Below are 27,084 nucleotides of genomic sequence, written 5' to 3' on the forward strand. Positions count from 1 at the left end.
GCCGTTCTGGGAGAGCAAGAAGGTTAGCAGACTTAAATCTCCGCTTTCTTGACTTAAAAATAAACTTGGCAGCCACCCCTAGAAAAGAAGCACGCTCTCTCCAAAGAAAACATCCTCGCCTGCAGATGCTTTTGTCACAACAGCAGTGATTGGGGAAACTAATGAGCCTAATTCCCTCTCAGGCCACACCGGAGTGACTCCGCTGAAGTGTGCGCGGCTGATGCTGGGGGAGACACGTGTTCCCTCCAACGCCTATCGAATTAAAAAGGCAGAGAGAGAACAAGAAATGGAAGCCTAGATGTTAGGTTTTAAGAGGTCCTGCATGTGAAACAGCTCCTGTTTGTGCTTAGGAGTTTAATTTTAGTTTTGGGGTTGGGTTTTTTTTTTTTTTTTCATGTAACTACAGTCTTAGGCTGAAGATCTACAGCATGAAAATAGAGCGATACGTTTTCTTAGGACATCCTTTCTGCAGCAAGATCTAGGAAAACTTGTAGCAAGCAAGYGCCTCTATACTTAAAGTCATGCTATAGAACATAATAGAAGAAAGCTACTTCTACTCAAAAATTCTGCAGGTTAGTACAGCAAGTACACAGAAATAACAGTATGTCCTATTTAACAGCACTTATCTTATTAAGAAGTAGTTAAAATGTGGTTTTTTTCTGAAGAAGAGACCTCATTCTTTTCATCATAAATATTGCCTTTCTGTAATAATCACAGTTGGAAGACAAATACTTATAGCTTGCAGTCCCTCGTCACAGGTTTGTGAAGCATTTCCTTTTTTTCATGAGACCACAAATTTCCTCTGCCTGAGTTTTTTCAGTTCAAAAAGACACTGTTTTTTGGCTGTTTGTCTTCCTCCATCCCTTGGCCTACAAGAGCGGGGAACCCCCCTCTCAGCGTGCTACTCGAACCAGCTGCATCGAAAACACGTTAAAAAAAAAAAAAAAAAACAAATCTCACACACAGACACACACAGCCAACGCCTCGCCCCAGCAAGAGACGTAACACAAAGCCTTTTAAGTTCAACCTGTGCGTTCTTACTATCCGAGGGCTGGATTTCCAAAACTCAAGTCTTTTGAGCCAGCACGGGGACTGCGTGCGGGCAGCAACGGGCTCCTCGGCCCCACCAGGAACTCCCTCCCAAAGGCATGTTGAGGGGCGCAAATCCGACTTACCTCCGTGAGCATGCACACGGGCGCGCGTACTACGCGCTTTCTGCGGCACGTTAAGCAATCCTGGACCAATGGCCCCGGCGAGGCTGCCCCGGCGCTCGTGTGAGGGACTAATGCATATCCATGGCACATTTATTCTAACAGTTTAGTCTCCCACGCAAGATAAACAATCTGTGTTCCCCAAAGGTCTCTAATCCAGCCACACATTTTTGCACACACCTTAAGAAGAAGCGAGACAAACATATATAAAATGACACACTTTATTAAAAGTTACATTCAGCAGCAATGGACATATAGTTACTTAAGTAGATTTTAAATGTCAAGGAGCATATAATTATAAATCCCTCTAAGGCATTAAAAGCTCTTAGACGTTTTAACTTCTTTGAAATCATTTCATATAAATAGGTAAGTATAACAGATGATGCTTGCCTAAAAAGAGGATACCCCAGCTGCATTAAACAAAGATATACATATAAATTTATGTATAAAACAATGATTTTTTTCCCTTGTTACAAACTTATTGATGGGGATATTTCACAATCTTTAAGGCTTGAGCTCTGGCCCCTGCAACTGTTATTCATGTAAGAAGTCTCCTGTTGAAGTTACTACTTGCATGGGAATGGATTGCTCACATGGATGAGAGGTGCAGGACAGGGCCCAAGCTTTGGCAGAATCAGCAAAAATGTCAAAATGCTCAAGTGAAATATATTTACAGTCTGTGCAAGTAGCATTACCTACTTTTATCGATTATGGAGGTTTCCCTCGGAAGCTATGAAGAGCAGAAAGGCGCCGTGGCAAATGCTAATCAGCATCCATTAGCTCTTAATTTTTGACGTTTTAGCTCTTCCTTCTAAACAGCAATAGCTGGGCTCTTGAGCCGAGGCGGATGTCAGTCAGGGTGCAGGACAGAGGGAGCACTAGCAGCAGGCAACTGCAGACACAAACTCAGGGCACAAGCACATCGACTCTCAAGTTTTCCAGCTCAAACGGCAGAAACCTCTCTTTATGTGCAGTGGTTCCGTTGATTTTCCACGTGTAAACAACAAAAGTGCCAACTACTTCCAGTATTAGCCAATCCCACCACCTAATACATAGCGATCATTTAATGTATCTTAGTTCCAATAAACTGTGCTTAAAACCTCTAATAACCATATGTGGATGTGAGGAAGAGGAAATTGCAATTAAAACAGGCTGTGGCTAGAGTTGATGAACTGCACAAACTAATCTGAATTAATACAGCTGCAGGGTCTGATTTTCTACAAACTTACGTTGATTTTTGCATTGGCATGGATGTCTTTTGGCTTCATGATTTACAATAGGTCTAGTCAGAGAGGCAAATGCGACCTTATTTTACAAAATGTGGCCTTATTTTACACTGGAGGTTGGTTGCTGCAAGGCACGTGGCTGATGCAACTCCCAGAATAAATTCCCTGTGAGCCTCCCAGTGCTGAATGCTAACTGGTACATGAAGCCCTTTCCTCGCAGAGAGACAAGGCTTACTGCAGGGGTTTCCACCAGCACTGCTTCCTCAGAGCAGGAACATCAAGGCCTCGTACACAGCAAGCATGAAAGCAAGGCACACTCCAAGATTTATTCCTAATAGATCTCAGCCATTCACAGAAGACAACTGCTTTTCTGTATTCTGCTGCAAGCTCTTCTTGCCTAGATTTCCTACTGTCACCTCCCCGGGCCACAGCTGTATTTATTCCTTCTCTCCAAGATCAGACAACACTGAATGGAAAATATATCTCCTGCCTTGGATGCAAAAATGCAGCCTAGATCAGCTCGAGCCCAGCTTTTGTTGCCTTCAAGAACTCCTTCTGCCGGGGCACCAGCCAAAGCCTGGCTGCACTGGGGCTGAGAGCAGGATACCAGCAGAAGAGGTACAAGAAATTGTTTGGTTCCCCACAACTCACTTTTATTGCCTTTGTACCATTGCTGGTAACCACCCTTGTATGTGAAGGCAAAGAGCTGGCTGGATCTAAGTTTCTGGGAGAACTTTTTACAGGTAAAACACACCCTGAGCCCAGATACAGCTGTCACCTCTCTCAACCAGGATGCTCTATGGGCTAAAGGAAAATCAACAGTGTACTCAGCATCTTCTTTTCATAAAATAATACACAAAACCCTGCTTTCCACACTGTGTTTTTGAAGAACCYAACTGAAGCCAAAGGGAAATGTTCTAATGACAGAACAGTCAGACCCCAAAGTATATTATTTTCATCTCCTCCAGTTCATTGACATGCAAAAGAGATGACTTCCAAGAAAAGGATGAAGGGAGGGAAATGCCCCTCCTTTCCCRTTCATCTAGGTCTGTTGGTTTGAACTGTGTCATAATAATATGACTGGATTTCTTTAGAGATATATTAGAAATACTGGAACCAGTAACATTTTCACCTTTGATCAAAATAGTTTTAACAAAACAGGAATGTCATGGAGGGAAATCATTGCAAAATATTTTGCCTTAGAAAGTGACTGCACTGTTACTAAAACCCTCCACTTAACGGAGACATTTTCAGAGGAACCAAGGACAATCAGATGTTCAAATTCCTCTGAAAAGGAAAGTGAATTGGGACAACTCCCATTTTTGCCCCCAAAATCCTCTCCTAAAAGCCTCTTGGGCTCTGTTAAATCCAGAAATCCATCCCAGAAAATACAGTATAGAGCAGAAACCTGTACAGGTGACTCGGATGCTGCCTTTCTTCGAGCCTAGGAGAGGAAAGGACCTGCTCGGCCATTTCCCCCTCTCCCTCAGCAGCCAGGCCTTACTGGAGAGGCCAGTCCAGCAAGCTCCTGAACCCAGGCAAGAAGGGCAAAGGAAGGTTAAATCCAGGACCTTTAGCTCAGAAGAAAGCTGGCAGAACATGGTGCTTATTTACTAAGTCAGCTCTCGCTGATGGTGCGTTTATGGAAGGTAATGACACCATTACAACTCCATCTATGAAGACGTTTCTAAGCTTTTTACAGGAAACTAAAAGATTTCCCGTACACACCTCAAACTACAGGTATATATTTTTTTTTCCTGAATCCTCCACTGGAATCTGAATTTAAAACACAGTTTAACTCCTCAGCATGTGAAATCTCACGGCCACGTTAATCGAGAACATCTGAATCCAGGAGAAAGAAATCACTTCCAGTTATGTTGTCAGTGTTATGTGCRTAACATTCCCACAGCTGTAGATCCATTGTGCTCCATGTTATAAATAAGAAATTGCATGGTGACAGCTAAAATTCAAAAGCATTAATGTTCCTCTTTGCAACTCTTTCTTTTTTTTTTCTTCTTTTTTCAGTCTTTTGAGGTTTCTCTCCTTTCCCTCCTAGTAGAAGTTAACTTGTAGCAACATTATTGCTTTTCCCACTGACATATTTATGGTAATTAAAAAATAGTAAATGCCAAGCAAATATGACTAATGTCGCTATTTGGCAAATAAGACAAGAAATAACTTCTATTGATTCTGAACCAGGCTGTTGCATTTGCACTAATAAGCTTCTCTCCTTCTGCTCGTCATGGTTATTCCACTGCTTTATGGAGAAATCTTGAGACAGCTCTAAGGATGTGGCCGAACGCTGCCGCGACATGCATCGCACACAGTTACTGCTGAAGCCATTGAGCTGCAGAGCGCGAGCCCAGCTGAGCGGGACCCCTTGGATGAATACAAACCGTCTCCCTTGCATCTCTCGCATTCTAGGTTGTGGTCCCTTTCAACCATGAAAAACAGCTACAAATTGTTCCCAGAGCGAAACCACTTCACATCTTGGCACGTGGTTGTTTTTAACTTTGTAACAATAGGCACTGTTCACTCCTCTCAATCTCAGCTTTTTATTCTATAATAAAGCAGGAATACTGATGAAAGGCTAGTCACGGCTTCTCCCCCTGGTATCAGGGTGGTGGCATGTGATGATTCACATGGGGTGTGTTAGATCCGAGAAAGCCCAGCCTCTGCTTATTCTTCCTTTGTTCTGTCATCTAAGGTGGAAAGGCAGAGAGACAAGTTGAGAGTCTTTTTTCCCCCCCCCCCGCTTTTTACTATTATTTAGCAGTCGCAGAGCAAGATACATATAAACAAAACAACAGGGAGTGGAATTCTTTTTTTTTTTCAGCATTAAAAATTACAAGTAAGAGATTCCTTTGAAGTGAGAGAGCTGTCTCCTGCAAAGTATGGACATTTTATTCTCATTTGTACATTATTCTTTTCCAGTGGCAGGTTTTATAGGGTATTATTTGTGCTGCCATTGCGTTGCAGATTCCAGCAGAGGGTCAGGATTTGCACCTGGTGTTGTACAATCACAGAATTAAAAGATGGTCCCAGAGAGTTTAAATTTAAGCCAGGAGAGAACAAACAGATTCAGCCAGAGGAGAGTGAAAAAAAACAACAGGACAGTGTGGGTATGCACAAGAAGCAACGGTCTCAGCATACTCAACCTAAGCTTTTGTCAAGTTTTTCATGGGGAAGAAGAGTTTTAAGGAGGGATTTGAAGGGGGACAATTAGGTAACTCTGCTAATGCCACTGGAAGTGCTTCCCACGCATGGAAGAAAACAAATAAATGCGTTTCTGCAACTGCACCGAACATGTCAAGGGGAACAGACGTCTTTGGCAAAAAAGAAGGAAGAGCTGTCCCTTTGCTCCTGAACTGAGAGAGAAGGTGGCTCAGGCAGAAGCAGGGCGTTCAGGGAAGCCAGAAGCTCACACGTCATATACAAGAGAAGTGGGAGCTGAGGGAGGGACACAAAGACACAAGCGGCACAAGCAAAGCAACAGGCTAGGGGAATTGTATTTGCAACAGCGCCGTGACACTACTAGTAGGGAAACCATCCAAATATTACATTTCAGCAAGCTCTTTACCCATTTCTGTCAGCATGCAGCTATTCCTGATGCTAGTGCTTTTTTACAGATTTTGCAGTGCTCACATATGCGAAGCCCAGCATCACTTCCACAGCTTCCCCCTGCCATCCTCACACATTCGTCRCCAGGATTTTCTAACTAATTCCCCCTCTGCCTTCCTCCTTACCTGCTCTCTGCTGCTACTAATAGAATACAATTTCATACCTAGAATACAAATTCACTCCAAACCCATGTCAGTGTATCTACTCAGAAAGCGCACTGGCGGGAAAGATAAAACCTTTCTATGGAAAAAGTCTCTTYGGCAAGGCTATCCTGTCCATGAGCCGATGAAAGCTGCAGCATTCACACCCACGTACGCTCAGGTTGCCCAGTGCAGGGGCACTCACCTGTTCCTTGAGCTCGGCAAGCTGACCAGAAAGCTGTTTCACAAGGCTCATGGTAGACTCCAGCCTCTCTTGCAGGTTCCTAATTTCATTTTGCTCACTGTCTCCTTCATTGCTAACCAGGGACATGGCTCTCATCCGAGGGAACCAGTCTAAATTCTTCTCCTGCAAGGGTATTAGAAAAATAGAAATTTTAGTGGGGGGGGGCTATCCAGTGCTGCTAGCCTGAGACTAAGGAATGAAAACTCAGAAGGATTTCTACATAGCAGATCATACATAGCAAGTGAACTTCAGAAACAATAAATTCAAAAGGTATTTGCCACAAGCCTTTTTATTTTTGGTTCCATTGACACAGAAAGCACCAATTGCAAAATCTCGGTTCCCCACAGCTGCACCTGTAATGCAATGTGGGCAGTCTTAGCACACTCACCATCCACCCACACCGCTGCCATGCAGAAATGCCCGCTGGGTCAGCCCTGGGGAGATTTCTTGCGGACAAGAACACCAAAAAATCCTCAGTGCTCCCTGTGCTTTGCTTCTAAATGTATGCAGGGACACAGTTCCTCCCTGTCTCTTCAGCCTGGCTGGCCTCCAGCTGTTTTGGCTGTCCTTGCAGCAATGTCAGCAAGCCAACATCAGGAGGACCAGACAAGCAGAAGTCCTCTYTGGCCAGGCCTGGAGCATGCATCCTGCAAGAGGCTGGGTTGAATTCAGCTGCACACGATGGACGATTTGGGGCCCTGGGAACGGCTTAGGATTCGGTGTGCTACTGGGGTTGCACAGCTCAGGCACAGCCCTGCGGCCACGGGCTATGGACCGAGCACAAAGTGGAATGCCACTGAATTGAGCGGTTCGCTATTCGTGAACTCGGGCTCTGAATCTAATCATATTAAAAATACTATAAATAGATTATACAAGTTGGGACAGTGCTGCATATCAGCATGAGGCTGAACTGTCTCCATTGCTCAGGGGCACGGATATTTGTGTACAAAGCATAACAGAGAAAGATCTGAGGGTGCAAGCCTAAGAGGAGTGCCAACGATGGGGAAGCAACCCAATTTGCCTTAAGGCACCAGACAAGGAAACAGGTCCTGTATCTGGTGATGCGTTACATCAATGCACCTCTGCCTTCCACCTTGGGCGAGTGGGAGGATGTGGTTAGGTCATATGCCTGGTGTTTTGCAACAGGCATCTGTGGACATGTGCACTCAATTGCTTTAAGAGAGAAACAGAATGGAGTGCATTTCTTCCAGTCTCCTGTGCTGCCAACGGCTCCACACAGTCAGCACTATTTCCCAGTAAAAGAATGATCTGGTTCTTCCCAGAGGTCCACCTAGAAGTTTGGCGCACAAGAGCTGTGCCGCACACATTGTCTGGGCTTGGTATTTGGTAAAGGCTCCAGTGCATGAAAGTCACTGYAGCCTCAGGCTTCACCTGCTTACTTATGTGATTGCACCAGGAAAATACAAAAGCCAGAGTTGCCTCTGCACTTCCCACAGCTAGGCAGTCCTGGGGCAGCCGGACATGAACAAATAACATGCAGACTGGTCCAAGAGAATTTATGAGCCCGGGGAAGCACTAAGCAAACACAGTTATCCTGCTTCCACGGAAAGCTGGGTCCTTTCATCTGCGTAGTGCTCTGCCCTCAGCACCAGGCCCTCCTACAGCAACACAGGTTAGAAACCTCCAAGCCAGCTCTCAGTAAGCTGCTGTAAGAATGGACATAGCTACAGGATCTATGTTTTTTCCATTATTTGAGTTAGCCCAATCCCCTCTGCTGCCCTGGATAGGGCTGTAAATGCAATGCCATGAGGGTTTTTTTTTTCCTTTTTTTTTTGGTCTTCTCTTTAATTCAAAGCTTCTAATGAGTTTTTGTCCAGCCRTGTGAACTCTGTCCCGTCACTAAACTGAGCAGGTGGCCAGGGAACAGGGTGGTGCCCCTTGGTCACATTTTGCAGTGCAGCGCTCAGTGAGGCATGCGTGCTGGTGGAAGGAGGCCTCCCCTTGCTGCCCACTCCGGTGAGCCTCGTGATCTCATTATGACAATTTACTGTGGTTACGCGTGATGCCGTTTTCAATGGGTCATAACTCATTCAAATCAAAACCTGTTTTCACCAGCTCGGCTGGTGAGCTCGAAATCAGCATGGAGATCACATGACGCTTCCCTGCTGGATATCCCTATCAGACGCACAGAGTGGTAGACTCCTATTTCTGCTGCATGTGTTTATGCTTACAAGACCAGCATTCATTTTCCATGAGTATGTTCTGATATTTATTTTAAATTTATTTTGGCTACGATGGACCACAGTATTCATCACGTGCCTAACATTAAGCACAGGTGTACTCATTTATACTAAGCATAGTTTGTGCACAGTGCTTTGCTGGATCAATGCCTTTTTTTTCCTTTGCAAAATGTTTGCCAGCAAGTACTGTGAACAGAGCTGCAGTTATATCTGAATGTTTCCTGGAAAGCTCTGATATCTGCACGCACTACAGCCTCTCTTGCTTGAAGCACCTGAAGCTACCAAACATGAGGCCACGCTGCCATAGGAGCCAACTGATGGGCTGSAAGCCCTTTTTGGCATGGCTGACCATAATGCCAACACTTCTTAAGCCGAGCTGCACAGGGAGAGAGCAATTCGAAACTCCACTGCTGCCATTGTCGCACCGCTGCCGAGCACCGCTGCCAGGATTGAGAAACGCGCTGTGTTAGTTTTGTTTTCTATCTGCTTCTCCCGCACTTCGCCAGAGCGTGAGGTAGGGACTGCCTGAGAAGGGTTTCCATGGACCCACCCTCCACCACCCCAAAATGTTTGCAAAGACACAACACAAACCTGAACAAAATCCAGATGTCAGAACCCTCCTCCTCTGCACAGTGTTGCATTTCTTGGGACAAGGGACAACCAGGAGCAGGCCAAGATCCAGACAGAGCACCGAGCACTCTGCCCACAGCCACGGTGCTAATGGTGACTCTTTGGTCAGAACCACCCTGAACATGTGCTGGGCCATCTGGGCCACCGTTTGCTCCAGGGCCCCAGGAGCTCAAGGACAGACCTCACTCACTCCTGCATGCCCAGCTCTGCGTTTACAGCAGTGCTGTGATAAACTCTCCTAAGAAAGAAACCTGGCTGTGGTTTAGTTACAGACTAAGAGATATGGGCATTTTTTTCCCAAAATGTTTGGGTAGGATCAAGCAAGGACTTGAGTCAAGTGCCAAGAGAAGGTCACAGAGCTGATGATAGGTTTGCATGGAAAAGAAACTGCTGACTTTCATAGCGTTTCCCAGGAGCCAAAAGGTAACAGGTCAAACAGCTGACCACAGGTCTCTCGCTTGGCAGTTGCAAGTACCGGGTTGGGAACAGGCAGAATTTTGCTTCTTGGTTCTCGACTGCATACGCGTCTAAGGGAATCCAGTCCAGCTGTGCATTTTTATCGGAACATTATCAGAAAGATTCAAAATTCAACAGATCAGTAAGAAACAGTCTAGCCTGCAAACCTGGCCTTAAGTTATAAATATTTATCCAGCCTACACTGAAAGTCTCATGACACTTCACACATCAGTTAAACATCCTTACTGAATTATACACTTTCACTGGTCAATACTACCTTACTTTTTCATTCTATGGTGAACTGCAGAATTTTATTAAAGGGTAGTATGAAGACTAGCTCCAGCGCCCAGCCCTCTTTGCTGAGTCTGTCCCATCACAAGCAAACAGCAAGTGCTGCTGGAAACAAAAACTTTTAATCACAAAGCTCCATGAGCTTCCAAAGTTTTATAGCAAGCAATAAGCATTCACCGGGGRACAGGCACTCGGTGACTGCTCAGCTGCACTAAAGCTATTTTTACTTCAAGGTAATTGCTTGCCAATTAACGTGAGGTGGTTAACATGTTTGTACAATCCCAAACATTTGTTCTGGGACTTCAGTGTTTATGGGCTCAGTCCAGGGTTCACCTTGACCAACTAATGCGTTAAAGCTGTACTGTGCCTTGTCTCCCCTGCAGGCGTGTGCCTGTCTCCCTCCAACTCGCCAGCGCCTCCTTGGTTTTTGTGGGGATGGGATTTCAGAGTGTGTTATCTGTCATGCCTTAGTTATTACTCATAAATCCAACTGTTTTTCCCAGGATAGAGCCTATTCAGACATTTTGAATCCCCYCCACCCCCTAGTACAAATCACCAGTTTGCACTAGAGAGGGAGCCTGCTGGCAGGGAGCAGTGCAAACCTCTGCAAACATCTGGCACATGACTCGGGCTATAAACAGCAACCACGTTAGCCCAAGGTGACTTAACTCAAGCATCAACGAACTCGCGGGGGGTGAGGCATACGGATGGGACATCTGAACCTGAAGCAGCCACCCGGACACGGAATGAGTTGTTAAGAAAGTAGTGATGCAGCCCGCCTGCGGATCAGAGCCTCCTCCGGCTACCCGCAAGCGCGAGCTGCGCCCCTGCGCGGCATTCGCATTCCAGCATGTGCCTGCGGCCAGGCGTGGGCTCGCGGGGCGGAGAGTCAGCCAGGCAGGAAGGCTGCAGGGACAGCGAGGAGCCGCAGCCTCCGCTCTGTCAGCTCAGCTGGAAAGAGAGAAAAAGGGGGGGGAGGAAAAAAGGCAGGTGGGCTGGCCAAAAGGCTGCGGGCCAAGGAGACTGCACACGAGCACAGCAGACGTTTCATGCGGTGATCCAGCACGCTCGCTGCCTCCTTCCTTCTCCGCCAGTGAACTCCCCTGGCGGGCCTCCAGCAGGCACGGYGGCTCGCCGGGGCGAGCACCTCGCTGCGAGGTACGTAGGGCGCACGCAGCAGCGCGGCGTCCCAGCCGCGAGCGCACGGGCCCCAGAGATCGTGGGGCTCGGAGGATTTGCCGCTTGCCTTTTCCAAGAAGTCTCAGAGCCTTCTTTGAGAGAGAGAAGCTCAGAGCAAGAGCCTGCGCYTGCCTCCTGCAGTTTTCCATGCAACCTTCTCCCTTCCGCGGGTTTCCCAGCGGGAGGCCAGGGCTGAGGGCYACGGTCCTCGCTCGAGTAAAGCACTGCCATTTTCCCGACTCTGCCGGGAGCTCTGTCTGAGCACRGAGGGAGCAGAGACTGGAGAAATCTGTTTAGAGCTTCTCCGTTTGGTGAGAAGTCTTTCCTGAGCCATCCCTGTCCTGTTGGCGGGGCCGGCCGGCCGGCTCCAGCTGAGCTCTCTCCCTGCCTCCGCAGTAGCGGGCAGGGGACGGCTCCTCGGAGGCGCTGCTCTAGCAGGCTAGCAGGGACATGGACCGGCTGCAACCAGCAGGAAAGGCTGGGCTGAGCCTTTTAAAAAACAGATGACTAGATAACAATGAGAGAAAATAGGTCAAAGAAGAGGACGAGGCGGACGAAGTAGCGGAGCGCGGGCAGTGCTACGCACGCTGTCTGCCTGCGCCATAGCCACAGGCTCGCCCACCATGTCACGCTCTGCTACACAAGACCTTCATCTCCCTAGCAGGCACCATCTAACACAGTGACTCTCAGCCCTTCCTACCCCGTGACCCCTCGTTGCAACACGAAAGCAGGCGGCTTCAGGACTTTCCCGCCTATCTATTCGAAAAGCAAGAGGCTGTGAGTGATGGGTGACTCCTTCAGGGTTGTGACCTCCCCTGTGCCGAGCCTCAAGAGCTCCAGATGGGTCTTCATGTTCTCGGGCCACCGCTYGCCTACGGTGCACAAACCCTGTGCTCCCTCGGTGACTCAGTGAGGCCAGTGACACGGCTACCAAGAGACTTTCTGTTACCTAAGAGTGAGGCTGTGGAAATGAGTACGCTCAGAGCACTCTGAGCAACTCTGAGCAGCTAGGGSCTGCCAACTACCGCAAAGGACCATTACGGAAACCTTCACGAACATCTGCTACCCCTTGGCTCTGTGTGCTGCACAGAGAGGCTAGCGGTATTCTGCTCCACAGTCTGCATCAGCATACACCGAGCCACGACGGCAGCCTGGCAAAAGCCTCTTACGGCTTTAGGGAAGCTGCAACCTGCCTTTTTCCAGCAWTAAAATCCTGCTCCACTGACACTCGGGGGAGCGGCTGCCAGCGGTCACCCTCCGGCCTCCACGCCTGACAGCAGCGCTGCTGGGACACTCTCCACGGCTTAGCCCCTGGCAGCTGTGGTGCCCCAGGACCTGCGTTGCTGCAMACACAACCAACCTTTGACGGCGCTGCTCGTAGACGGACAGGCGGTCCCTTTTGCACTAAGAAGCATTTCACTCCCTTTGCTTGAGCCAGCACCTTGAATAAATATTTTAGCTTCAGGCACAAAGATATCTATTGACTGAAAAATTATTCTGTATGTCTGAGGCATACCTAAGTCCATCCATYTCTTTTGCAGATTGTTGCCTGTGTAAGCAGAGACTGATCAGTCCAAATTACCTGATTGAAGACTACTTTTTCCTGCCTAGCAACAAAGTGTGGTCCTGAAGGTCTGTAGTTATGTAGCTCCTATAGCAACCTTAAAAAGGGATTTTAAAGATTTAAACTATCTTGTGCTTTAGATGACACAGGGCAATAACCACTTTGTGATTTAATCACAGACAATAATAATTTGGTTCAGTGCATGATTCAGCTAATCCACAATTTGATAAATGTTCATCCTAAACTACAAACCCAAATAGCTTTCTGCAAATCCTGTTTGACACTTTAATGTTGAGACTGCATTTGATAAGCAATCTGTGCTGTATAAGAGTACAGGGAGAGGAATTAGGAATTGTTATGCATCTATATGCATCCACAACAGTAATTCAAGGAAAATAAAAATAAACCTTGGCAATTACAGATAAATCTTTATGTAATAAGAAAACTAATAGGTCCGGCAGGGCCATTCACAGCTTGATACATTCTACAACTTCCACAGCTCACGGGAAAATACAGAAAGCTGTTTCCCACAAAAAGAAGGCTGGAACTGTAACACCGAACCACAGTCTGCTTCAGCATCACTGATGCATTCGCTTTCATTTTAACGTGGCTGCATGTTTTTCGAGGGCTGCAGCAGACTCTATCACCTTAATTCTGAATAACTGTGAGTTGTTCAAGACTGATAGGCAGGTAAGCCAGTTATAAATGTCTCCCAGTGTTTCAGGTTCAGTAGTCTGGCTTTTGATATTCCCCCCCCCCCCCAAATTACAGTGGGGAATGATAATAAACCTCAGATCATGAAGTTTTTTCTCTGACGGTACATGCAGCTGTTGCGCTACTCAGCTTGAAGTTCTGTAAAGGACTAAAGGACCCTGCTCTTCCAAGAATGAGCGCCCAGAAATTTCTGCTAACCAAACACACTCAAGGGACTTGGCATTTAGTACCAAGAAAYGGAAACAATAATGAAAATAATTTTTTACAATCAAGACCATAAATTTGAACATGATTTAACACAACTGTTGTGGGCAAAACCATACGTAAGTGGTAAGTACATGAGTCAGTGTGCCCTTGCAGTGAAAAAGGCTAATCGCACCCTGGGCTGCATTAATGAGAGTGGAGCCAGCTGCCCAGGGAAGCGATCCTTCCCCTCTCTTTGGCACCTGGAGACCGTGCCCGGCGTACTGCACCCAGTGTGGGGCTCCCCCAGTACAAGAGGGGAAAGCCAGTGCTTTTGCACTTGGTGAGAAAGTGAGTGCCCTTATTCTCTGCACCGTTTCTTGCTCTGTGGAAAGGCTGGTTGGGAAATACCAGGCCAGGCCAGAAGGAGCTAGACCAAGAACCGCTTTTCATACATTGCTCTTCCTTCAACACTGGGCACTCCTCAGGATCATAACCATTCTAGAAGGTGGAAAGCAGAAACCCACCTAAGTGGCTTTGCTGCCAGTGCACTTCTCAGCTCTGCTCCTGGGGAAACCAGTGGTCCCAAGGACAGCAGGCAGCAGCAGGCTCCATGAGAGCAGGGCACAACTCCCATGTGTGGAGACGGCCTCAGTTTTTATCCCTCAGCAGTGCTCCAGCACTGCTGAGCTCCTCCTCACCTCAAAAGTACATTTGCTTCTCGTGTCCTCCTTTCCCTTTAGCGTGGGTTCATTTCTCCACTGTTAACTTCTGCTGTTCCAATTGCTCTCTGTCACCTTATCTCTGTTGTAACCCTGAGAACTGATATTCCCCATGCCTATCTTCCAGGATCCCCAACTACCATCTGAGCCTAGGATTTGGTTCTCAATGTTTGTGCTTTAAAATATATAATTATAGATTTGTGCAAACTGTGAGTTTATTTTTGCACATGCCTATGTTTTTATGTGGTTACTGGATACAGGACATGCTTTAGGAAAAATGCTTCAGATTATTCATTTAGAAAAAATTATTTCTGATATAATCCCTGAATCTTGTGCATAAAGAAACAACATCTGGTATAGAGATTAGAAAATAAATGTTCTTGGCCTTTTTTTTTCTTTTGTTAAACAGATGTTGTTGATACAAAACACAGAACTGTAAATCATAGCCTGCATGTGGACACAGACTGTCACTACTGAGCAGAAATTTTACTGTGGCTAGATAGAGATTTGAAACAGCAATGAATCACTGGCTTACTAACTTTATTCACGTGGATATGGTTTCAATATTCTGACATTAAGTGCACATGTCCTTAAAAAAGAGAACCTTTTAATGGCAGCATGAGGAGGCTCTGTTTTAATTCCAGCTGTCTCAGTGAGGGTAGAATGGCATAACGCAATGGCAGTCTGCGCAAAGGCACCTGGCACTTCTCTGTCCTCTCCTCCACTGCCCAGTTTTGTCCTGCTATTGAATTACGCAGTTCCTCCAGCGCTGCAAGTGGCACCTTGCAGTGTCACAGTGAGTAAGACACTCGTGTAGCAGGAGAGGGGCTGAGCAGCTCACGCAGTCCTCTACCACCACCATCACCATGCCTCCTGCTTCTCATTTGTTCTCTCTCTTCTTCCTCCCCTGCCCCCAGCATCCATTCAGCAAACGCCCTGTTCATCTGCGGGACGGGCTCATGCCTTGGCTGAATTGGCCATCTTTTCCAACAATATTTCTGCTGCCCATTGATTGCACGTAAAGTCAACAGAATTACACCACTTATCCAACCCTGGGCCATTCCTATTAGCACATTACCAAGCCACTTGAACTATCACTCTGAAGTTCCTCTTCTTCTGTTTTTCTTTTTAATATTGATTTTCTTGTGCCAAACATACTAGCAAGAGAACTCTAGATACTGAATTCCAAGCATAAGCCAATGACACTACTACCATGGCAATTTAAACACATCCTGCAATACCATACTACTGCTGCAGGCAGAGACGTTTTTGGTTCTTTAGATACACTCATTCAGCTGGTGAGGACACCACAAATTTGGGCCTACTGTGGTCAACATAAGCGCTGGTTTGATATAGAGGATCAGAATCTAACCCTAACGTTAACCTCCAAACCATGACTTCTACTTCATTTCTTTTACAGTATAGGATTCAGCTTCATACTGAAAATTTGTTTTTTTAAAAAAACGTTTAGCTTTACTTTCCTTGCCCTGTCACCTTGCATTTTGTAAGTACTGTCCATTTGCCAGCTTTAGCTTCAATTTGATGTAACAGAATCTTGGGGAAATACAAAGACTCAGCTGGAGACGCGTTTTTCAGAGGCTTAGGACTTGACCTTGTTCTTAGCTTTACTCAGGTACAGCTGCACTGATCGCCATGCGATTGCTCTGGTTTAGGGTCCTCACGGAGTAGATGCATTTTGAATTCTAATCTGAATGTTCTGCTTCAGGCCCATTTCAGCTCTAATGAATTTTGGGCATTGTGCAATATGAAAGGACAATTTAAATTACAACACTTTTTATTTTAAAATTACTTGGAAATATTTCCTATACTTAACAGGCTATAAAGCTACTGTTCTTCTAAACAACAATATGATCAAGCACGTACTATACACCCATATAAATGTATATACTACAGCATCAGTCAGAGGAAAGGAAAAAAAAATCTAGCTTTCTCTTTGAAGTGTCTCTTGACAAAATACCACCAAGCAATGACCACCTTTCAGCCACGGGGGCCTGAACGCTAGCAACACGCTCTCCAACCTGCTTCCCAGCCACCCGCTGTGTTCAGACGCTCACCCCCGCTTTGTGCGCGCGCCTTTGCACCGGGAGCACCACCGCTTGCCCGCACATGCACAAAGGGCCAGCAGAGGCCCCCGGGCAGCCCCGGCTCTGTCTGGATGTGAGGCAGATCCCACACAGTGCCTTGCGCCTCCCGGGAAGCACCAACCGCTTTTCTTCCCCGTAGCTTCGGAAAATAAGTGGGAACCAGCAAAATGAAGCCCTCGAGGTGAAACGTCTATTCACACAAGTTCATGTCTACTGTACAGTGTTTCCAGAGGCTGCACGCATAGCTCAATAAGAGAAAAAATCCTGTGGGTACTTTCTGAACCTTTATCTGCCTGTACTATATTCTCATTTAGCCCTCTTGCTCACAGAGCAAGGAAAATATTGAAATGGGTCCTCTGCGTAGATCTGCTTTTTCTTTTTCTTTGTTTTCTCAGTCCAACTTTTAAGTACGGTTCCTCTGCGCAATTAAAATGTGCTTTCTCTTGAGAACAAGCAGATGATCCAATTCACAAATCCAGAGTTAAAATTTTCCTTCAGCAGCACCCAGTAAAATGAAAATCAGAGAAAACATTTTAATCATATATATATATATATATATATATATATATATATATATATATATATATATATATATAAAAAAATACAGAGGGTTCATTAAATTTGATTTAAAGTTGCCTGTTTGTTTTGGAGACTCTTTAGAGCTATTACTATCCTGAACTCGCAGACCTGTAATGTGATTCCTGATCTATTGAATTTTGTAGGACGGCCGTAGTGGGTTCCATTATATATAAATTGGATGCAGCCAATTTGCAATCTCCGATATATACTTTTATCTCAAAATGCCCTGTGAGGCAATTGTGTAAAGTACTTTATCAGGGATTGTTGCTGGTAACATTGCAAGATTTCATGATGTAAAAAATACATCAATGTCATTTAAATTGAATTAAATGGTTCCTTTTTTTTTCTATATGGCATTTTTTAACCATCTTCTCAACAGATTTGTTCAAAAAATACTGTACGAAACAAACTTTTTGCACTTGGTCCCACAGATACAATTTGCCAACCTGATTGATTTCTTTCTCTACAACTAATCTGATTTCTTTGGGCTATATATCTTCTCTTTTATTAAAGATGATGCAATCTTAGCTTTTTATCATACACACATCCACCAAAGTAAAAGAGCAAAGATTCCATGAACCAGCCTTGCAACCAAATAGAAAAACCCGACACAAAATTCATAAAGCAGATCCCAAAAGATAAATGGCACAACGCGACCAAAGCTATACAAATTCAGTGGCTTATCCATGCAGATAATAAAAGTCTGTGGATCTTTCTGCCCACAACAGACACAGAAAACAACCAGCTTTGCCGTATCTGTGTCACCTTGTAAAACCAGCTAACATTGACATTGAATCACCTCCCCCAAATCTTACGAGCTCTGAACAGAGAGAACTCAGAACCACAAGGAAATTTTGGAGAATTCATTAACTCTTGGAGAATCTCATCACAACATTTTGAGTCCAATCAAAGTAACACTTAGGCACTTTTAATGGTGTTCCTGCTAAGGCACTGACCTCAGACTCATTTCCCTGCTCTTTCACTAGCTCCGCTTACGTCTTTGGGCAAACCCCTGAGCCTTCTTTTCCTCAGCTCCCACAGTTATCTGCCTCAGCTGTGGACACTTTTGGAGCGTCCTTCTCCTTCAAGAAGCCAGCAGCTTAGTACTGGCTGCAATACAAAGGACAATAACTGTTTTCAAATATTACAATAATATTCCCCAAAAGCATCAAAGTGTTCTGCATTCCTTCCTTCTCCCATAGTACAAAATGCAATGAACTCAGTTTATACCCTTTGGGATCTCATCATCAAACAGTTGCTCCACGATTTAACTTCTTTACCTTTGACCCCAGTTAAGGTATCGTTTTCATTAGGCAAGGCCATGTACTTCCATCCGCAATCCCATGAGAACCAAGGCACTGCTACTGCCAGGATTTTAGGTGCAACTCTAGGTGCCTCTCCAACGTCTTGGATGGCCTTTCCACCATTTGAAATTGCAGAACAAAGGTCCACCCACACACAGATCTATCCCAGGCCATGTGCTTCTCAACAGAGGTGTAAAAGATGGCTTTTCCAGCTGCCTGGAAGGTTAAGGGCTCCAGCAGCTGGCAGGTGAAGGCGCAAGAGGACCCCAGTGGGGCCGGTGGCCCATGTGCTGCCAGTGGCACAGGGGGCTGGCAGGTGCCCCAGCGGGAGCATCTCCTCCCCATACAGGGCATGGGCAAGTTTCAAGGAACACAGCCTCAAGGCCAGACCCCTCCACGAGCTCTTATGGCCAGCAGCAAACAAACAAGCAGGAACCCAACTCAGCCCATTTATTTTCATTTGCAAGTTGAATAAATTGTAAATTGGATGAAGGACAGGAAAGCTATGACTACGCTGTATTATCAAGGCAGAACTCGCCTCCACAGAAAAGTCAGTCTTTGAAGCTGAAATGTTGCTCAACAGACAGGTGGCCAAATCCTTCAAAGGCAGAGGAAATCAAGCTAAGCTTACGACTGAGCCACAGTACCACCAGGTCCAGAAAGACTAGTGCTGGGTGTTACCTAACCACTGCTTCCAGACCTCAGGGGAAAAAAAATTCTTGGGATTAATATGCTTTGGGGGTGTTTTAGGCTCCACTCTGCAACCTGCAGTTACATTACTGCTTTTTACTCAGAAGTGAGTTTAAAGGAGCGGGGGAAAAAAGCAAAAAAAAAAAGGCAGGTTTGTGTTGGCGCTGGGACCTGTCCCTGTCGGTATGAGCAAGCGCACGTGGGGCCGAGCACGGAGGCAGCAGGCACACGGGCACTGTGCAGCGGGGCGGCCGCTCCCTCTCTGCGTTAGCGGGGGCAGGCAGGCTATCACCATCCCTCACCACCAGCAAATCTGCCTGTGCAGTAACACCGGCAGCTGATACTGAGCTTTCTCTCACTCCAGTTAGCAGCATCCTTTCTAAGGTGGCAGAATCAAATCCTTGGTTTGCAGTTAAGCAGCAACAAGACAGCTTTGCTCSTCTGGAAAAAACTTACATAAACTTTAAGTCACTAAAGCATCAGGCTTTCYAAATGGGGTCCCAAATAAAGCGCACCTTTCCCTTCATTTTCCTATACCTGATGCACCACCAAGCAGGCCAAAGGTATTATTTCCGGCTGCCTGAAGAGTCCATTTCTGCAAGACGCTGAACCCTTGCAGTAGAAAAGAAGGTGTGCAGCTCTCTGGTAGGATAGGAGCTTTGTAGAGAGGTGCAAAATCCTCAAAAGATGCTAACGCTTCATGTTTTGAGCAGCAAACAAATGAGCAGGAAATCAAGCACGTTACTGTAATTACTTATTTTACGAAGCGAAGAGGGAGGTGCTCAGCACTTTTATAAGATAATAATGTAGAAGCAAAATTGTATGGAGAAACTAACAATGGACTACCTGCAGAAATGAATATTATTTTCTAACAACAAGAAAAGCAACAACGGAAAAAATAATTCAATGCCTAGCAGAAGAAAAAAATAACAACCTCCAGCCGTTTCTGGATAACAGTCAGGTATATGAGGGGAGAGGGGCAAAAGCACTGCTTGAACTTGTGCTAAGCATGATCCCAGCTCTATTAAGTGACTCTGATATCCTCTGCAAATTTTAGAGAGGCCTTGATGCAAACCAGTTCCTGAGAAAAAAGACTTTTTTTTTTTTTTTCTCTCTGGGACTTGGCCCACCTAAGCCAAAGCCCTGAACTTCCCGGAGGGCCTGGACTCATTTGGAAAGACAGAGAGTGCTTCATGCTCACTCACTCATCTATTTTGAGCATAACAGAAAAAAAAAGMGAGAGAGAGAGAGAGCAGTAAATCAGCTATTTAGACATATTTCTTTAATCACTTGTTTTATGAAAACCTAGCTGCAGACAAAACCGACATTGTATTTCCTAGGAAATTAGCCTGTCAATGAGACCTCAGACCTTATTTAGCACCCGGCTTTTGTGCTGTTGGTATAATTGCCATGATAAGTAATTACTCATACTGTGACACGCATCGGATCAATCTTTTAAAAGTAATTAAGCAAAAAGTTGCATGGCTTAATGATATGTACATACATCTCACTCTTACRAGTTTTGCTTTGATAACATCTGCTATATTTGGGAAGGAGGCCAGTTTTTATAAGTAAAATGAATCAGCCACAAAAAAGGGAACATTACCAGCTTCCCAAAGTCATGAACTTTATGCCCCACTCCAGCAGAGCATTTGGGTGCACAGGTCCTGCAAGCTTTTTTAAAGTCTATGAGTTGCCCGATCAGAAACTCAGTGATGAACTAGAATTTATGATAATGAAGAAGCCTTAAGAAATACAGTTTATTTATAGTGAGCCTGTTTCAGAACTGCAGCTCACAATTCATGGCAGATTTAGCTGCAGCAGTTGAAGGGGTCACCCCTATCAGCCGTGCGCGCTTTCTCCCTGCTGATTATTATCCTACCTATAAAGAGGCAGCAGAAGCAGCGGTGTGTCCTCTCCTCAACCAGTGCAGTTCACAGACTAGCATGGCTTAAATGGCCATCAATTTTCACATTAATACTCTGAGCTGTGAACTGTAGCAGCTTYGGAGCGAACAAACCCATCGCCTGTCCTGCCCTCTCTGCTACCGTGGTGCTAAATTGCAGCAGAAGGGTATGGTGGGCAGCTGGGGGAGGAAACTTCGTAAAYTGTCTAGCACAAATCATCAGAGCACATCTGAAAAACACTCAGAGTGTCCTCCTGACATCCAAAGGGTCTCCTCTGCAGCATTAATGTTACCTTGGATTAATGTTTTTCCATTTAAAATCATTTTTAGACTCTACTTGTACTATGTTTAGCAATTCTTGGATGCAGTGAAAATATCTGGAGATAAAAATTATCAGRGAAAACTTTTGCCTCCAAAATCTGAAAAGATGATACAGAACAGAAAAATCCTGGATGTCAGAACTTTTATTCTTCTCCAAAGAAGTTATATTTTAAGACCTGAGGTCAACAGCCCTTTTAGTAGATATTATTTTATTACATTCTTTGAAAAAATTTGACTGCAGTAAAGAACAGCTTGTTCTGCTAGCCRTGTTCCTCCTTGCCTGCCTGCTGTCAGGATACTCTTCTTTCGCTATATGGTACTTTTTCACTGCCTTTACCCCACCTGTTCGTATCTCCCTCAGCTCTACAGCTGGGTTTTGCTCAAGGGTGGCCAATGAGTATGTCCAGTATCAGGCTGCGGGGGCACACCAAGATTCAGCATGAGTGACCTAACTTTCTGTTCAGTAGATAACCCCGGAGCGAATTCTCACGGGCCTCGCAGTGYGAAAGGAAGGGCAGGCGCGACGGGGGCTCTGCTGGCCTCAAGGCTCTGGTTTTGCAGTTCGGACAGCTTGCTGCTTCTGCTGAGGTTAAAACTAAAAAAATCCCTTTGCAGGTACCACACAAGGTGKGCAAGGGACTATCCTCAAGGACCTCCGGCTCCAAGGGGGAGTCTGTCCCCCTCTCGCAGYAGCCGTGACGCCGGGGCGGTCAGAGCCGGCGATGGCCTCGGAGAGATGCCGCTGGGAGCACAAGCCCCCAGGCTGCCTCCCCAGGGGGAGCACAGCAGCACGGCCCAGGAGAGCGGGGCGCCCCAGGAGAAGCGCTGGCGGTGCCCAGCACACAGTATGTGCCAAGTGACAACTACCGTGAAGCTCCTTTGGCATTACTGCCCCCCATTGCTTTGGGATTTAACATGACTTTGCGCTTCTGTGCTGCTAACAGGAAAAGACTCAGACTAGAGATAGAAAGAAATGATATAGCAGCACCAGCGCATGGAAGCGTTCAGTTCAGACCAATTTTTACAAATGAACCGCCGTTTAAAAAAAATCAGAATTTTTCAAAATGGGGAACATTTTTTTTGTCACAACATGGAAATAGCAAAGACATTTTTCCAGGTACTCCTTTCACTTAATAGTTAAAAAAAAAAAAAAAAAGATGATTTTCAAAGAGAAACTTCTAAATGTTTGAAATGAGGTAGTTGCAATAAAATATTCTTTCACTTTACCTATGACAGGCCAATGCTGTGACACKTAAGTGCCTTTAAAAGGCCTGAATAAGTAAAGTATATCGCTGTTCAGATTTGAAGGCTGGTGCTGCTCAAACTGTCTCTTCTACCTAATCCTTATAAAGTTGATGGAAATTTTGCTTTCAATTTCACTAGGAGTAGTGGGATCCCCAATAGCTTGAAGAGAAACTCAAGATTAGGGATTTGCCACTCAGGGAAGATAAGTTTATAGATGAAACAAGACACAAAAGAATACTTATAGGATGCCATCAGAGTATAAAAGGCTCCCACTGACCTTAATGGCAACAGGACTGAACCTTGATATTCCTCCTGAAGACTGCCTTGCTCTAGGGAGATGGCCTCGCAACACAGCCCACTATCCCTTACTCTTATGAACACAGGCTGGTTTTAGAACCCTTTTCAGCTGATTGAGGAGTTACGTAATTGCACCAATTACATCCAATTACATAATTAGAGTAAATAAGTAATAATATAATTAGGTGCTGTAATTATGTAGTTATGACAGGTAGCACTAATGCTGGCAAAATCCATTATGAAACTTGCTAAGAACTGCGGACAGAGCACGCGAGAACAAAACTTTCAGGGCTTTGTTTGCTAAAGTCTGTCATTCTTCCAGTGGGCAAAATAATTTATATAATTACTATCCCTATATCCTTTTATTTTTGCAAATGAATGGAGGCACAAAGTAGAGATTGTCTTATGTCTYCCTGATTTGCTGCAAAAATTCAGTAACTAATCATCTACATGTTTTCGCTCCATTTATCTATTTGTAGCTACCAAAGCTTAAATGAAATCTCAATATATAAATTGCATCTCTGAAAAGTGAAGTCTAAAAATTTGGACAATAACCTTCACTGTTCCAGTTATCACATTAAACTGTCTCCTCTGACAAATGGACAAAAGGAACATTCAAAGATTGCTATATCGATGTAATGCAAGTTCTGTGCATTTCTATGGGTTTGCTAGTGATAGTATTTCTGGTCAAATGGGTCAGATAAGAAATTTTTCCTGCAAGAATGAAAATTCAGTAGGGGACTCATTCATGCAATTTCTCAGTGCAAATGCAAGACATGTATCCATCAATTCAAAGTTTCAGTCTTTTGTCGTACAGTATAATACCTGTCAGACCTCAAGAAAGAGGCCTGGATAACGAACAAATAGTAAAACTTACTGCCCTGATTTAATATTCATTAATATTTCACCCAAGAACCAATAWATAAGGTAGTGTGCAAGAAGAATGGACACGACCAAAAAATCTGAAGTGCTTTATTCCTACCAACATCTCTATACAGCATCTCTCAGAAAAGCTGGAGATGTACAGACAGGTATGTTGGTTTGCAATATGTTTTATGCATGATACTTTTTTCTTAAAAAAAAAGAAAAGAAGTACTTTGCTTTATGAAAACTGGAAACTTCTCATTACATCTGTCACTGCCCAGGTAGAGCTAAGCACTGAAACAAATACAGAGCTGCTGGAAAAATCACATGTGAATATCAGAGGTCTACAGCCTCTGCCTGTAGTCCAGAGGAAGAAGACAWAATACATACCCTGTCCCAAGCTGTTTATAGAGCCTATAGACAGGCAAGCTAACAGAGATGCCTTGAAACAAGCCACCCTGGATCACAAATACAAGGGAACTTGCAAACCTGCACAAGTATTGCCTTCGTGCAAGGAGAATGTAAAAGACCACCTGCAAGTTTCTTGCCCCCTCCCCTCTTGAACTGGAAAACTGGGAAAGAGAATCTGGATGGGAAAACAATTCCTGCCCCTTTTGACACCTAGCCTTTCAAATAATATTCCAAAGCCAGAAAATCATAGTTTTTTTTTTTTTTTCCAGTAGCACTATCACCAAAACCTCCATATGCTTCATCATTTGCTGGACAAATGGTATAGATGGAAGACTTAGAGTCTGGTCATAGATCATCGCATTTTGGGGTCTGGGCTAATGTGGAAAAGAGATGATAYCAGAAATTGTAGGTATTTTCCCTGGTTCTTAGTTAATACTGATTGATAACTACTCCAATGTCACGCTTTGCAATACTTTGCAGAACTAGCTAAGTACAAATAATAACTGGTTCCTAATTATGGCAGCAGGGGTAGGGAAAGAGGAGATACTTCTAAGTGGAGCTAAGAACTAAACTCCACTTACTATTAGTGATGTTACTGCACGATATTCCAAAATTTTGACCTATGTATTTTTAAGGATGGGCCTGAGCCTTGCAGACTGAATTTTGGTAGAAATTCTCTCAAAGTATTCTTGTTTTAAAAACACAGAATTTTGTTTTGATCCATTAAAGCAAAAGAAACACCCATAGAATGCAAATCTAATTATAATAAAAATTGGTAGAGCTCAGTGAGCCTTTCCAGGAGCATGATTCATGGGGGTTTTTCAGCCATATTCTGTGCTATCTTAAATATAAAATCACATTCTTGTTTCTTTCGTAAAGGTCTTCAAACTGCCATGTTCTTCCAATTAGCACACTTTATAAATGAGAGCAAAGTTTTGTCACACTTCATCGAAACTATAGCTACCTCACTATCTTTAACCATTTCCAGTTCATCAATCACCCACAGATCTTGCTGGCACCTTCTCCTGCAAATTCTCACATTTACCAGTTTATCTTCCACTGCCTTTAGTGCTAGCAACACTGCTTCTGGTAGCATTCTGGTAACAGCAGCTCACTTAAAATCAGTAACTTCTTCCCTTTGCTTTCAGTTTCACGGCAATCCAACTTCTGCCACCATGGTATTCACCACATCCATGAAAAATGCTTCCAAACAGCAAAGCTGCCAACTTCCTCTTTGTCTATGGTGCACACTTTATTAATAAATACTTTAATCCACTGCCTTTCTTGCATCTTTTCCTACATGTTAGRCACTATCTTATCTGGATTGATTCAGCACAGGCAACTCAGTGTTCTCTTCCTACTTTTTTCTTTGAATGCTGTAGTTTTTTCTGCCTTGAGCCTCTTCCCTCTGTATTTTAGATTCCCGTCTGAGCTACGGTGTCACCTCCCCATACACCCCTGTCAGCCGTATTTGGTCATGAGGCAGTTCCACTGGCAAACTCCAGGTCCCTCCCGAAAGGTTAATTTGGAGTCTGCCTCCAACCAGACCCTAAACCCAGTCTAGTCTCTTATCAGAGTCTGTTAGCTCTCCCAAAATAGCAAGAAAGTTCACCTTTCAGTCGGTCACAAAGTCTTAATTAGGTTCTCTCTGTGCCTTCAGGACAAAAACTGTATCTCACGCTTAGTTTCCACATGGGATGCAGTACATCTCACATACTTATAATAGAATTTCTTAATTGCCATCCTGTGTTTGAAACACATTAAACACATAAACCGCATCAGCACCTGGCCTGACAGCTCTAAAACCTCTGAGCGTTCTCCTCTTCACCCTTCTTTTGGTCATTCAGCAAAGATGTACCTTTACATCTCTTGGAGTTGAACACCATAGCTGCAGAGTGCTCCATTCTTCTAGTTAGATTTTTATTTCTTTATACTCTTTCTACCATGTAGTATCTAGTAATCTCTCCGACTCCAAGAGAAAAAGCCCTTTTTTATTCACTTAGGCAGTTCCAACTGCTTCTGCTTCACAGAATTGGTACTTCTGCAGCATACTTTCCCTAGATTTTGTACTGGGGAATATAATCTATACAAAGATACAGCTGCTAATCCCACACCAGCCACCTGCAGTTTGTTCATCTGTTTCTATTACATTTGTTTCTCCTTTTTTCCCCACTCTTCTGCTCTCTTTTCCATTCCACGTAAGCTTTACGTTCCACTTTTAAGTCCATATATACATCTCCCACCACCCTGAACCAACGTCTGCCATTCCGCCTTCCAATATTCGCCAGAGGGGAAAAAGCCCTGCTTCAGAAGGTAAAAATAATTCCAAAACCTTGACTCTTATTAACCACTTAAGCCACCAGTGTTCTGCCCCAGAGGAGAAGGAGCTTTAAAAAATCATTTCAGCACTTCAGGTCACAAATGTTTTGGTGCTTTTTTGTTAATAGTTAAGAAATTCAAACAGGAGTTACCACCTTTAATGCCAGCAGACAATACGTTAGTGAATTACATCAGAAAATTCCAACCATTCACGCCACAAGCTGAATACATTACTATGAATATTGATATATCCCTTGGAATGAACATTAATACTTAATATACACACTCTCAAAGTTAAAATCATACAAATATTATGGCGAGAGGAAGAATAGAAAAGGAACAAAGGAGAAAAGCCCTACAGTCTAGCGACATTGTCGATCTCATGAATTAAAGAGTATTTTGAGATGAGCTAGAAATATTTTCATGTATTAAAGAGCAACTTGCCAGTATTTCTGAATAATTTCTTATAAGGGAACAATGGATACAAGTTTTGTTGTTGTCGTTGTTGTTTTTCTATCTCTCCCATCCTGCTGCAGAAGTGTAGATCCATGACTGCTTAACGGTAGGACTGGACGAAGCTGGGCAATGAGACTGACAATTCAAAATTTCCATGGGCACAGGCTGCTCCTCTGCACTCAAGCACTGAATTCCCATGCCCTGC

General features: G+C 44.6%; 1 protein-coding gene across 2 annotated transcripts in view; it reads right to left on the reverse strand.

The window, feature by feature from the left end:
* Positions 1 to 1,418: 1,418 nt before the first annotated feature.
* Positions 1,419 to 27,084, reverse strand: part of ITPR2 (inositol 1,4,5-trisphosphate receptor type 2) — a 284,657-nt gene continuing 258,991 nt past the window's right edge. For both annotated transcript variants that reach the window (XM_085324472.1, XM_085324471.1), the window contains exons 56-57: positions 6,404 to 6,565; positions 1,419 to 5,139 (exon numbers count right to left, since the gene is read on the reverse strand). In XM_085324472.1, coding sequence (XP_085180598.1) covers positions 5,053 to 5,139; positions 6,404 to 6,565 — 249 coding nt within the window. In that variant the 3' untranslated portion in view covers positions 1,419 to 5,052. The remainder of the gene's footprint in view (positions 5,140 to 6,403; positions 6,566 to 27,084) is intronic.

The sequence above is a fragment of the Rhea americana genome, unplaced genomic scaffold (genome assembly GCF_003343005.1).
Source record: "Rhea americana isolate MKP2758 unplaced genomic scaffold, rheAme1 scaffold_91, whole genome shotgun sequence".
NCBI lineage: Eukaryota > Metazoa > Chordata > Aves > Rheiformes > Rheidae > Rhea > Rhea americana.